The sequence below is a fragment of the Quercus lobata genome, chromosome 3 (genome assembly GCF_001633185.2).
Source record: "Quercus lobata isolate SW786 chromosome 3, ValleyOak3.0 Primary Assembly, whole genome shotgun sequence".
In the NCBI taxonomy this organism is placed as follows: Eukaryota; Viridiplantae; Streptophyta; class Magnoliopsida; order Fagales; family Fagaceae; genus Quercus; species Quercus lobata.
The window spans coordinates 49,854,113-49,868,631 of record NC_044906.1 but is presented as its reverse complement, the minus strand read 5'-3'; the positions used below and the strand labels follow the sequence as shown (position 1 = coordinate 49,868,631).

At 34.1% G+C, this 14,519-nt stretch overlaps 1 protein-coding gene across 1 annotated transcript; it reads left to right on the top strand.

The window, feature by feature from the left end:
• Window positions 1-5,385: 5,385 nt before the first annotated feature.
• On the top strand, window positions 5,386-7,405 carry LOC115979192 (acyl carrier protein 1, chloroplastic-like). Its single transcript, XM_031101165.1, has 4 exons — window positions 5,386-5,629; window positions 6,521-6,619; window positions 6,718-6,840; window positions 7,064-7,405. The coding sequence occupies exons 1-4, from the start codon at window positions 5,561-5,563 to the stop codon at window positions 7,190-7,192; spliced, it is 420 nt and encodes a 139-aa protein (XP_030957025.1). The 5' UTR covers window positions 5,386-5,560; the 3' UTR covers window positions 7,193-7,405.
• Window positions 7,406-14,519: the final 7,114 nt, after the last annotated feature.

Sequence of the window (14,519 nt, the reverse complement as noted above, 5' to 3'; positions counted from 1 at the left end):
TTTTACTTTTGAGTCAAACCATCTCTCTCTCTCTCTCTCTCTTAGTACATGTGTCGGACTTGAGTTCAGGCTTGGCAAAACAGAGAGTATCATTGCCATTGGCACAACTAGGATGAAAGTTAATCAATTACGACGACCAGTGCAATTGTTCGATTTTCATTTTCTTCTTCCAAGCCAAGCTGTTGATGCCATATAGTGAAGTCCTTTCTAATATCAAAAGAGAGAATTGATCGTTATAATCTTTTGCACAAGGTAATCACTTCTGTTAATATAGGATTTCCGGTTGGGACCATAATTTTAAGTGTTTAGTGATGGATGTTGGGCAATGTCAGAATGATAGTTATCAAGAAAAGAAAAATTAAAATCACTACCAGGCATTGAAATCAGTTCGCAGCGAAGAGATTCAACATAATCGTGATAAAACCAAGCCTTCTGTGGATGTGCATTAAAAGGCTACTATCAATTTCACAATAATGTCTTCTCCAAAAAAATTATTCACAAAAAAGTAGGGTCGGATAGTAAAAGTTAATAAGTTATACTAAAAGGCAAAATCTTGTCCGAAATCATGACTTTAAGTGTTTTGTATAAAGGTGCATCAATTACCGTATGTGCAACAAGTTTTTGCTTTTTATAAAACAATAAGTTTAAGGTCTCCTCTTCCCGTATATGTGTTAAAAATATTTAATATTTATAACTAAAAAAATTTAGGGTCATAATTTTCTATAAAAATAATAATAATAAAAAAAAATAAAAAGTTTAGGGTCATAATATGTTTCACAAAATTTCTCATAATTCATAAAGTGAATCCAACAAGAATCAATAATAACTTGGTAACATGAGTTGGAAAACTTGTTATAAAACAATTGTGTACTTTACATTTCTAATTATAAAATCGAAGTTGGACAACGTAGGAGTACATGGAAAAATCTAATAAAGGATTAGACTTGGTTTTAAGAATCACTTTAAATTCAAGTCTGGTATTTAAGTCTGCATATCAAGTAAGCAGACTTATCCGGATGCAAATCCCACATGTTAGTCTCGCATGTGTCGCATAAGACAAGCACATGAGATATCTTCTCCACCCGGATCTTGTAGCACATTGTATGAGAAAATTGATTTTGATGAAAGCTGAAAATTATGATCTGATTCACTGAATCAATAGTTGTACAAATAGATATAAGGACTCTATTCTATAACTAACTTAATAGGTAGATACACGTGTGAACAGGACTCAACAAACTTAACAACCTCTTACACGTGTCTGACTAAACTAACCAAACTAACAAACAAAGCTACACACCGTTTCTATATCAAATAAGCTACATTGTCGTTTAGATGAAATTGCACATTTCTTCAATTTCTTCAACTCTGGAACACAAGGTAAGATCTCTAGATTTCTACTTGAAGCTTCAATCTGAGTTTCATCTGTTGCTACATCAGCTAGTAATTGATTTACTTGTCTTGCTTGGTCAAGTGCTTGTCTGGGCAGCTCTAATGCACAAACCGCTGCACTAGTGTGGCAGCTGATGCTGCATCACCTAGTGCACTAACTGCTACACTATGTGACAAGCTGAGCTGCACTGGTGTAGCAGCTAGTGATGCACTCTCTAGCCTTTGACACAGGTGCACTCCTCTAAAGTTTTTGACACATGGTGCACTCCTCTAAAGTTTAACTCCAAACATGTTTGGAGCTATCTTTTTCAACCATTATGTGACATTTTATAAGACTATTCATATATATTATTTAATAGGACACATTATGATGTAAATCAGGATAATTGAAAAGATGATATAGTCAATTCAAGGTGACTAACCTCCTAAACTTGAGAGGGAGAATAAACTTTTTGGGTTAATTTTCTGCTTGATTTTTATCATTCATCTTACCCCCCTTGAATACAATAAGAAAGAAGGCTAATGATAACAATTACATTTGAAAACAACAAACTAATAATAGCCACCACTACTAAAAACTAGCAAACAAGCCATATTGAGATAACTTCTATGACTAACCCTAAATTCAAATAGTTCAAATAACAATTTATCTAACTCATCATCCAGGGTCATAACATTTCCTCCCCTTTTAAGATGAATCTTGTTCTCAAGATTTCAAGACATAGAAATTGACACTTGCTCACTCCGTATCTTTCTCCCTAGATTGAAGAAAACTTGACATTAAATTTTGAAGTATTGTGAATGATTAGAATTCTAACATTGGATACCTGCACCAATTCTTTAAAGACTTTTGTGAGCACTAGGAACAAGATAGCCTTGCTTCCAACATCCTTGAACTCATCAACAAACTCAATATGTGGAATTGAGGCAAATTTATAGTAAGTACACCCTCCAACATAATACTCTCTTGAATTGTTGGTGATTCTTGAAGTACGTCATCATGATTCTCCAAAATTTCATGGGATCATTGAACTTTTGGTTGTTCTTGGATCTCCAAAGTTTCATTGGACTCTTAATACGCTGGTTGTTTCTTGAAACTCTTTGACATTTAATCTCACAAATCTTGCATCCTTGCCATTCTTTTGGACATGTTCTTGAGTATCTCTAACATTAGTTAATATTCTTTTCAAACTCTCCATTCTTTGCTTTTCGGGATTGATGCTCTGATATTGGTTAAACATGATGAGTTTCGAGCTGTGTGTGCAAACTTATTCTTCAAAGGGTTTTTGTGTTTGTGTGTGTGTGTGTGTTTTGGCAAGTAGGCTGGACTAGGTGACGTTTTGGGCTAAAGGTTGGTTTTTTATATAAAAATTTTTATTTAAAAAAAAAAAAAAAAAAACTGAGTTTGAATTAAGACCCAAACGATGTGTTAAATAAATTGTTATTTGAATTATTTGAGCTATTTGAATTTAGGGTTAATGATAGGAGTTATCTCAATAAGGCTTGCTCATTCTCCCAAAAAAAAAATCTCAATTAGGCTTGCTGGCATATTTTTAGTAGTGATTGACTCATAGCCACTAGCCGTTTGTTGTTTTCAAATGCAATTGCTATCATTACTCATTAGCCTTATTTTCTATTGTAGTATTTAAGTGTGTAAGATGAATAATAAAAATCAAACAGAAAGTAAATTTAAAAGTCTATTATCTTTCAATTATCTCGGTTTACATCACATCACAGGGTGCCCGTTAATACCTATCTTTATATCAATATTTTTGCCAGCTTTATAGGTTGTGGGGCCAACTTTATAGAGAGAAAGAAAAATTAATAAAGAGACCAAAATACTCTTTTTCACATCTCTCAAGTCTCACCAACTCAAGCCTTTAGTCATATTCCTGTCGTTTATTCTTAAAAAAATAAACCAAAGCAAAATTTGAAAATTCAAGCGTCTCTCACAGGAAAACAACACCAAACCTCTTACACCAACAAAAAAACTAAAATCATAAACCTCTTGTCGAAAACAACCAACATCAATGCATCCAAAAAAAAAAAACTCATCTCACAGGACAGGAACACAGCCAACATTATGCATTAAAAAAAATTGAAAAATAAATAAATAAATAAATAAACCATCTCACAGGAAACAGTCAACATCAGTACATCCAAGAAAAAAAAATCCACTAAACACGAGTTTTCAAAAAAAAAAATATATATATATATATATATATATATATGAGAAGTGCCTGATATGCCGCCAAAATCAGTGGCAGCGCGGCGGCACCACATTAAAGGGAGGGACTTACTTGTACTTTTTCCTCATGAATTTTGTAAGAGAGAGAGGGAAGAGAAACATAGCACTTACAAAATTGGTATCGTGAAGAAGAAGATCAATCATTGAGGAAAAATATACAAAGAAGAAGATGAAGTAAGAAATTAGAGTAAGCGAGATAAATATATATATATATATATTAAGAAAAAAAAAAAAAAAAAAAAAACCTTTTGTCTTTATAATACCTTGTGTCTTTAACTAGTTTCATCTTTATAATGTTGTAGCACCAATTTGAATATTGATTACGAAGAATTGATGTAAATCAACCGCTAAATTTAGGTAATTCATTCCAATCAATTATTTCCTCTCCATAAGTATTATTATTTTTTCCATTATTTGGTAGCTCACTTAATTTAATATAATTCTTTGAAACATTCCATGAACCTCACTTGCAATCAAATCATCATCAAGTTGTGATATATTAAAAAAATATTTTAAAAAAAAATCAACATCATATTATATGATAAATGAATTATATATTACAAATAAAATGAAAATAATAATACCTTCTTGAGACAATTCATTTAAGTCAAAACAATTCATTGGAACAAATTAATGAGTCTCACTTGCAACTACATTGTCATCCATTGGTGCTATATTAAAAACAAGAGTTTAAAAAATAAATATCATATTCTATGATAAATGAAATGTAAATTTACAAATAAAATAAAATTATAATATCTTCTTGAAGGGGTTCGTTTAAGTCAAAACAATTTTTTAGAGCAAAGTAGTGACTTTCACTTGCAACTACATTCTTATCCATTGCTACTATAACATACATGTATTAAAAATAAAAATTAACATCATATTAATTTTAGCCTATTTTTAAAAAATAACTATGAATCAAATAAAATATAGTAATGTCACCTTGTTCAATAATTCCTCAATCCTTCGTTGGCATTTCTTATGTCTTCTTCTCTTTGATATTGGTAAAGGGGAAGAAATTGAGTTTGACATTGATAAAGTGAAAGAAAGTAAATAGTAAAATATTGGTAAAATAAGATTTGGTTAGAAATAAAAGTGAAATGGAGTTAAATGTATTAAGAGGGCAATTTTGTCCAAAGAATAAAAATTCTTCTTGCCAGCTATGCCTTTCTTTTTCCTTCACTTACCCAATTTTTTTATTAAGTGATACCCACATTATTTTAAAGGTTTAACCTTAACAAGCACCTAACATTTACCTTAAAAAAATTATGCAATAAATACGATGTATGAAACTATCATTTTTAATTACATGAGATTATTCCAAACATGATTGGAGCGAAACTTTTTATAAAGGATAGTAGTTGCTATTGTGAGTTTGTCTAACACGAGTGACGAGTAGAGCCAACTAAATCCCACAAATCCAAATCCAACGGCTAAAAGAGACTCCGGCCTTTCCCTTATAAAAACTTGTTTGTTTGTTTACGCCCAGCCATGCCTTTCTTTTTCCTTCACTTACCCAATTTTTTTATTAAGTGATACCCACATTATTTTAAAGGTTTAACCTTAACAAGCACCTAACATTTACCTTAAAAAAATTATGCAACGATGTATGAAATTATCATTTTTAATTACATGAGATTATTCCAAACATGATTGGAGCGAAACATTTTATAAAGGATAGTAGTTGCTATTGTGAGTTTGTCTAACACGAGTGACGAGTAGAGCCAACTAAATCCCACAAATCCAAATCCAACGGCTAAAAGAGACTCCGGCCTTTCCCTTATAAAAACTTGTTTGTTTGTTTACGCCCACTTGCTAAATCTGTTCACAACTCACTCACTCATTCACTCGCTCTTGCTGTTTATCTGCCCACCTCGTTCCTGGAACCTCACGTTGGTTTCCTCAGCTACAACTCCAATGGCCACTGTCTCCGCTACTTCTGTTAGCTTTGGAGCTTCTCTAAAGCCCTGCTTCAACAATAACCGGGTATATTTACTTTCATATGCTCATTTACATATTAAACTCTTAATGTGTATATCTCAGATCTGTTCACTTGTTGAGGTTTTTTATTGCTTATGGTTTTTGTTCCCTAAAGATATCCAAAACTTTTTTCCATTTTATTGCGTGGAATGAATAGATGTCAAACAGACAAGTCTCAATTTAAGGCATCGGTTCAAAATCTACTTAGTGCATGTTTAACTTACCAGTTACCACTAAAAAAACAATAGAACTGAATGCCTTATGCATTATTGAAGAGGTGGTCTTATTTTTTAGTAGTGGTCTCTGCTCATGGTTAGAATCATGATAAAGTGAAAATTCACTATTTCTTAACAATCTTATGGTTTTGGGACAATCAATAATTTATAAATCTTTCATTTAGAATACAGGATAAAGCACTTCAAATTAGGGAGTTTTAATAAATAAAAGAGAATGAGATATATTGTCATTTAGAGCATCTCCAATAGATGTTCTATATCTATTTTTTGGAGCAAAAACACTACTGTTTACACTCTATTTATACTCTAACAGATTCTTCATCTCCATTTTTTAGATTAGCTTTGTTACATCTTCTCTACAAATAGAGAACATTATAGCTTTTACTATTCATTCTTTAAAATTTTTTTTTTATTATAATAATATTGAAAAATATGTAGTTGTTAAAAAAATAAATAAATAAAAAATAAATGAAGAAATAATATTTAAATAAGATGAAGGAAATAGTAAAAAATCTGTTAGAAAGTATATTTAAAATAATAAAAAGTTAAAAGTTAAATATCACTATTTATTGTCCAAATAGAACCAAAAAAAATATTTGGCTAATTTGAGATACTCTTGCAATTGGCAAATTTGGACATCTAAAAGATGCTGTTTTTGCAGAAGACTGATGGGACTTCAGCACTAAACATGGTTAGAGTAGTTTGGACCAAGAATGTTTACTCTTCTTTGAGGACCTCGAGGTTCAATGTTTGCTGTTCGGTATTTCACTTTCACTGTATACTTTTGATTTTTTTTTTTTTTTTTTTATAAACATGCGTATCTACCCAACAATCTTTCGGAAATTATGAATGTGGCAGGCCAAGCCTGAGACAGTACAGAAAGTTTGTGAGATAGTGAAGAAACAGCTAGCATTGTCTGATGAGACTGAACTCACCCCAGAGTCCAAGTTCGCTGCTCTTGGTGCTGATTCTCTTGATACGGTATAAGTCAATTCAGCACTTTAGTTTTTGCTTGACTTTGACTCTGCTTATTTGGTACAAGCTTATTTAACAGCTTTTTTATAATAGGGTTGTTTGGAAAATTTGTACTTGCACTCTTGCAGGTTTGACGGGCAGAGCACTTAGTTTTTGCTTGACTTAGACTTGATATCATTTATTTTAATAAACTTGATATGATGATTAACAAACAAAACTACTAATGCAGGTGGAAATAGTAATGGGTTTGGAGGAAGAATTTGATATCAGCGTTGAGGAGGAAAGCTCTCAGAACATAACAACAGTCCAAGAAGCAGCTGATTTAATAGAGAAGCTTGTTCAGAAGAAAGAAGGCTGAAGCTTAGAGAAAAAAGCTAGTTGGCTAGGGTGTTACAGTTTTGTTACTTTTGAGGCAATATCATGTTAAGAATTTGGTCTATTTTGGTTTTTGTCTAAATTGTTCCGATGGTTAATTTAAATGGCTGTCCCCTCTTTATCAGTCTCAGAATTAGAACTGATATTGTTTTGAATTTAACTGCATTGTTTTTGAATTTAACTGCATTGTTTTTGATGATTTGAGCATCCAAAGAGTAGTCTCTTTCCCTGTCTAATAAGTCTAGAGGCACACCAAAGTGGTGGGCCCATATAAGAATCAATAAACTACAAACTCAAGCGGGGTGAAATTTTATTATGAAAACAGTTGTGTATGTAACATTACTCTTCTCTGTCACTGAATACCTGTGACATTCAGTTTCTAGGCAGTACTGGATGATATCATAAAGATGATTGAAACCTCAAATGTCTTCCAAAAGCTTTTTTTTTTTTTTTTTCTTTGTTAAAGCTCTTGGACATATTTCCGCCATCTTTTTTTCCTTTAGGCTCAATTCATTCATTGCAATTTTCTGGCGGTGTGGTGCTGGTTGTACTGTGGTAGTATGGTAGCTGTGATAATGCTGGTTGTTGAAAGTCGGTGCGAAATATTACTGAGGCTTAATGTGGAAGATTTTTAGATTTAGATGTGCAAAATTTGCTCCTTATGTTATTAGACGTTGACAGATGCAAGTCCTCTTTATATTGTAGTATTTGTTAAGTATAAAAATAAAATACACACCATCTGCCATCCAATTGCTGTGTCCGTTTAGTTGGAAAGATTTTAGGGTGGATGGAAAATGGGGAAGCGAAAAGTAGAGGGAAAATTGATTTTATAGGTGTTTGGTTTGAGAGAATAAAAGAATGGAAAATTGATAGAGTCCAAGTATTTTCTCCCTGTCCACCAAAATGTTTTATTCTCAAATTGGAGAGAAAACTAGCACAAAATATTCAAACTAAAAGGCCACCTTTGTGCATAGTTCAAAGTTCAAACCACGCGAGAGCCAATATTTCTTTTTTGGGCTTTTAATTTTTTGAGTTCGAATTTGGTAGGAATGGGGTATAAAACTCATGTTTTACACCATCTAATAAGAGATTGTCACATTAGTATTTTACTTAAAATTCAATACACCCTACCACGCCTAATAATATCTCAATAAATTCTTAATTTGGTTGGATTTATATATAGGTGTTAGAAATTTAAAATTAATTGGGTGTAGTTGTGTTTATTCTTAAATATATAATAAGATGATGTTGCATGTTAGAATTAGAAGGGTAAAATGTGAATTTTACACCACATCCTTACAAAATTTAATCTTTTTTTTCTCTTTGGTTTTTTGTCTCTTCTGTAACTCATTTATTTCTTTTCTTTTTATTGTTAATTTCCTTTGCTCTTTTACTTATCTTTCTTTGGTTTTGTCTTTTCCAGGTGCTTCCCATTCTTTTTTTGGTTCAACCATTTTTTTTTTTTGTCTAATTTGTTACTTTTATTTTATTTTTATCTAATAAGGCCACGAGAGTAAATTTGTACAAACTATATTTTTTATCCTCTTATTTTTCTTTTCAACCAAACAAAAGAGGTTTTTATCCCTCAACTTTTCCATCACTCCAACAAAACACACATGAGGAAAAATTAAATTTTTTTTATTCCACATTTCCATTCTCTCACCATATTCTATCCATAAAAAATTTGGAGGCAATAAAAAAGTAAGATGATAAAAGAGATTTTAGTTTTCTTTAAAAGTGTTTGGTTAAGAGGGTGAAAAAGTGGAAGGATGCTAACTCATTTATTTGTTTGAGAAGAAAAGTGAGAGGATTGAAAAAATAGATTGTATAAATTTAATCTGATGTCCCTATTAAATATTTTTAGGCTTAATTGCAAGTTGCATCTCTAAAGTTTGGGGTTGTTTGGATTTATACCATGAAATTTTAAAATTTAGATTTTACACCTTGAAATTTGGGAGTGTTTGGATTTTACACCCTGGTATTTTAAAATTTAGATTTTACCCCATAAATTTTAAAGGTGTTTGGATTTTACTCTTTAAATTTTAGAGTTATTTGGATTTACACCCCAACTAAATATCCCATTCCCCTTTTCCTCTCTTATTTTCTCTTCCCTTTTCACCCAACCAAACGGTGCATTAATTAAATTGACAAGAAAAGGAAGAGAGACGTGAAATGATTACTGTATACTATGCACGAATGAGCATGCTCTTTTTGTGTTTGGTTGGCCCAATATTTCTAAGAGCATTCACAGCAGTGGAGCTAAAAATTTAGTTTTTTAGCTCCACCAAAAGTTACTTTATCTATTATACCTACACACATGCTGCAGCAGTGGATCTATTTTAGCTATCAACGCAATAAAATAATATAAACATCACAATAAAATAATATATCCCTACAATAAAATAATACATCCCACTACCCAAAAAAACCAACCACAAACACCTCTACCATCAGACACAACCACCACCACCAACACCACCACCACCACCACCACCACCACCACCACCACCGGTCCACAGCAAGAATAAATAAATAAATAAATAAATAAATCAATTCTCCAATCTTTTTCCATAGCCACAACCACCAACACCACCACCACCAGTCCACAGCAGGGAAAAAAAAAAAAAAACCCAAATTTCCAATCTTTTTCCTCAACCACAGCCACAACCACCACCACCACCACCAACAGTCCACAGTAGGAAAAAAAAAAAACCAAATCTCCAATCTTTTTCCTCAGCCACGACTACACCACAGCCACAACACCACCACCACCACACCAGTCCATAGCAAAAAAAAAAAAAACCCACGACGAGCAAGCACCGATCACGTCGGCGAGCTAGGTCGGCAGAAGGGGTGGATCGGTGGCTTGGGTGATCGGAGTTGAGAGAGTGACAGATCGGAGTGAGGGAGTGAGAGGCTGGAGTGAGAGAGTGAGAGGCTGGAGTGAGGGAGTGAAAGGCTGGCCAGAGTGAGGGAGTGAAAGGCCGGCCGGAGTGAGTGAGTGAGAGGCCGGAGTGAGAGAGTGAGTGATGTTCAGAGATGAGAGAGAGAGAGAGAGAGAGAGAGAGAGAGAGAAAGGCATTATTTTAACCCGGGGGTGATTAAAATTTTTTTTTGCTCCTCATGAACATTGCACATCTATTTTTAGATGTGCACTGTAGCAGTGGAGCTAAAATTTTTAGATTTAGCTCCACTACTGGAGCATCATTTTAGCAACAGTGTAGCTAAAATATAGCAATATAGCAATATAGCTACACTGTTGCAAATGCTCTAACACCGGTAGTGTCGCTATCAAATTTATGGAGGCAATAGTAGCAATAATACAGTAACATATGGCCTGATTGTTTGCTTATTTTATTACAAACAATAGATATACTCGTGTTTGGTTTACCTCCAGTACATTTTTAACTGTATATCTCCTGTTATTTTAAATATATAATGGTAGGTGGTAATGAATTTTAATCTCCACATTTTATTTAGTTCTCATTAAAATAAAAAGAAATTCCAATTAAAAAAGAACTTTAGGTAAGCCAAACCCAATATACTCTAATCATTTTTTTTTCAAAAATTCTCACAAATCCATAATCTAGCAATAATGGATTACTCTATAGTTTTAGGCTAAGTCTTTTGTGTAGTTATTAAAGTCTTATCAATCCCATTATAAAATTAATGGTTAAAGTTGTTTTGTACGGCATTAACATTTAAACCCACGTTAACTAATACTACTATTTTGTCGTCTGATTAAATTAGACTATAGAAGTTATTTCAAATTTAATGATTTTAAAGTTTAAAATTCTTGATAGATTTGTCAAATTCAAATCATTCATCCTTTGTAAAATATCCAAACAAGATATATTAGATTTTAATATTCCAAATCTATGTGTCTAAATCCTACCCTCCAAAAGCATCATAAAAGATTCTAATCTACCTCTTATGGATTGGAGAATTTTTTTTTTTTTTTTTTAGATAGTTACAATATGTTGCTGACCCCGTAACTTGAACCATTTTCCCCTATACCTTTAAGCACTTTAACTACAAGGCCTTGGCTGATGGATTGAAGTTAGATCTCCTCTTTTAAAAGAAAGACAAGATAGAAGATTTGTTAATGTTATACTTGAAAACACATTAATTAATGTAATTGGGTAACATTTTTTTTTATTAAAAACCTATTCTATACAAAATAATTAAAGTGGAAACTCAAAAAATGAGAAACCTAATTCACTCTAATTTTGTGACGAATCTCCAAAAATAGGAAAAGTATTAGGTACTTTTGGAGCACCATAAATGTGTACTTCCCTCTCTCACATAAATTGTGAGTCTCACTATAAATTTAATTAGTGAGACCCACCATTCATGTGAGAGGAGGGAGTACGCATTTATGGTACCCTAAGAGTACACAATAATTTTCCCCAAAAATAATATCAAATTCACTATAATTTTGTGCTGAGATTTTAAATAAATTCAAGCCTATTTAAAACTGCTTCTAACCCAAATGAAACTAATCCAAATTCTCTTAGACCCCCACGACTTATCATTACAACACCATACTCCCAAAAACTAATTGTACCTTTCCATATTGATATTCATATGAATTTTAATAACTTGATTGAAATAATTTAATAAACATTAACAAAATTCATGGTCTCATAATAAGAAGAGTTACATTAAGAAATTTAAACTAATTGTAGCAATAGGTCAATAAACTACTTTTTTTTTCCTAACTATAATAGAGCAATCTAGGATGGATAATTTGCATACTCCACTAAATGATATCCTTAGAAAGATTTTTTTTAAAGAGTTCAAAAAAATTCAAAAATAAACATTAGCAGCATTCAATTTAAGTATGAACATATGAAAATGTAGCCAATTGAGATATATATATAAAGGAAGGGACACCTCATAAATAAATAAAGGACACCTCATAAATCTGAGACCATGAATTTTGTGTGTGTGTGTGTGTGTGTAGGGGTATTAAGTTCAGTAGAATGCTCGGCCCAGTCCAAGGACACCTCATAAATCTGAGGATGGATAAATGTGTGATAAAGGTCAGTATTAATAAATAAAGGAAGGGATTTAGGGGTTATGTTCTAGGGAAGTGATCCTAGGATGAATGCTTCCTCGACTGGGCAAAGCCAAGGTCAGAAGATGCGGTCTGACATCAAGAGCGACGTTCCGGACGATTGCACTGATAAAGATAAGTATCAAGAAGGAACAAGACAAAGGGAGGCCATGAAATATTTAAAGGGAAAGCTGCTACCACCACATTGAATGCTCTGCACCTACCCAACTGATCGCATTAATGTGAGAGTGATACCTGAACAGTAATTTTCAGTCTTACAGCTACTACCAGAGACTTCAGGAATGTGCTGATAGGACAAGGATCAATACCAGCAATCTGCCCTACATGTGGAGGGTAAAAAGGAAAGAAGGAAGGTAGTATAAAACGGAAAGAAGACCCTGAAGAGTGGGGATCGGAGAATTAAGAAAGAAACACTGTAACAAGCAAAACGGTATTTGTAACCAACTTCAAGTAATATATACAAGAACTGATCTCCTTGGACTGTGCCGAGGACGATTTTCTTTAGATAAATCCAATCTATTTTTGCTTTATTGTCTACTGGATCCATTGTAACCGTGACCCAACTCATTAGAACCTAGTTTTTCAACTTACTCTCTACAAATTCATTATACTAAACTCTTTGGGTCTAAATCCTTTTATCATTTGGGCTTAGGACTCAAACTATGTCCTTACAATTGGCGTTGTCTGTGGGGAGAAACTTGTGTAATAGTGAGTATAATGGTCAGTTAAGGTAAGTTCGAGTCCACACCAGGAGGAATCTATAGGGTCTCGACGTCAAGATCATTTTCTTCATCTTGAACGAAGAAGTGGCTAGAAAGGAAGTGTGCATACCACTCAGACTAGTAGAAGCCACTCTCAAGGCGAGAGACACCGTTCTCATGAGGAGAATACTAAAACCATGCAACTGGAGATTGATCATTTGAAAAGGAAGTTGCGTCATGAATGGCGAAGGCGAACCCCCTCCAATTCTGACTTCTCTTCTAACGATAAGGAGGATGGTAGTTATAGGCCCAGATCAAGGACTCCTCCTAGTGAGTCTTTTTCGTATGATGAGGACTACCACCATGAACGCAAAAAAAAGGAGCTCATCTTCCAAAGGCTTGGGAAATGATGCGATGAGCAAAGAGCTCAACCAAATTTCCAGGTCACCTTTCACGCGCAGAATTAAGGAAGGGAGACTTCCTCGGCGGTTCACTTAGCCAACGTTCATCATGTACAATGGTCAAACAGACCTTGAGGAGCAAGTGAGCCACTTCAACCAGAGAATGGTTGTGCACTCCAAGAATGAGGCCTTGTTGTGTAAGGTGTTCCCCTCCAATTTAGGGCTCGTGGCCATAAAGTGGTTTGATGCCTTAGGAGCAAGTTCCATTGATTCCTTTAAGGAACTCACTCAGGCATTTTGATCTTACTTTATTACGTATTGTAGGGTTCCTCAGCCCTTAGATTCCTTGTTGTCCCTGTCCATGAGAGAAGGGGAGACCCTGAAAACGTATTCAGACAGATACTGGAAGATGTTCAATGAGATAGATGGTAACTTTAACGATGTAGCCATCAGGACTTTCAAGGTCAGCCTGCCTGCCGAGCATGGCTTGAAAAAGTCTTTGACTGGAAAGCCTGCTACTAGTGTATGCTAGCTCATGGATCGGATTGATAAGTATAAGAGGGTTGAAGAGAACCAACAACAAGGCAAGAGGAAGGGTAAGGTTATCCCTCAGGAGATGAAGGATTTTAAGTCGGACCGCTACAACAATAACAGACCCCGAAGGGATTTTGCTGGGCAATTAAGGTCCACGGCTCCTCATGTGGTTAACACGGTATTCCAAGAACTAGTACATCAAGTCTTGGAGAAAATCAAGAATAAACCATACTTCAAATGGCCAAACAAGATGGGAGGAGACCCCATAATGTGCAACCAAAGTCTTCATTGCCAGTACCACCAAGAATGAGGACACATCACCGAGGACTGTAGAACTCTGTGGAATCACCTGGAGCAACTGGTCAAAGATGGAGGGTTGAAACAGTTTTTATATCGGCCCAATGAGCACGAAGACTAAGCAGGGTCGTGAGCTCAGGGGAATGCTTTTTCAAGGCCCCCTTTGGGTACAATTAATGTCATCCTTGCTGCTCCTAAGAGAACTGGCTCGCAGCCCTTTAGGGTGATGTCTGTAACTTGGCCACTCGTCGAGGGCTCTAATCCAGGGCTGAAAAGGGCTAGAATGAAGGTCCGACT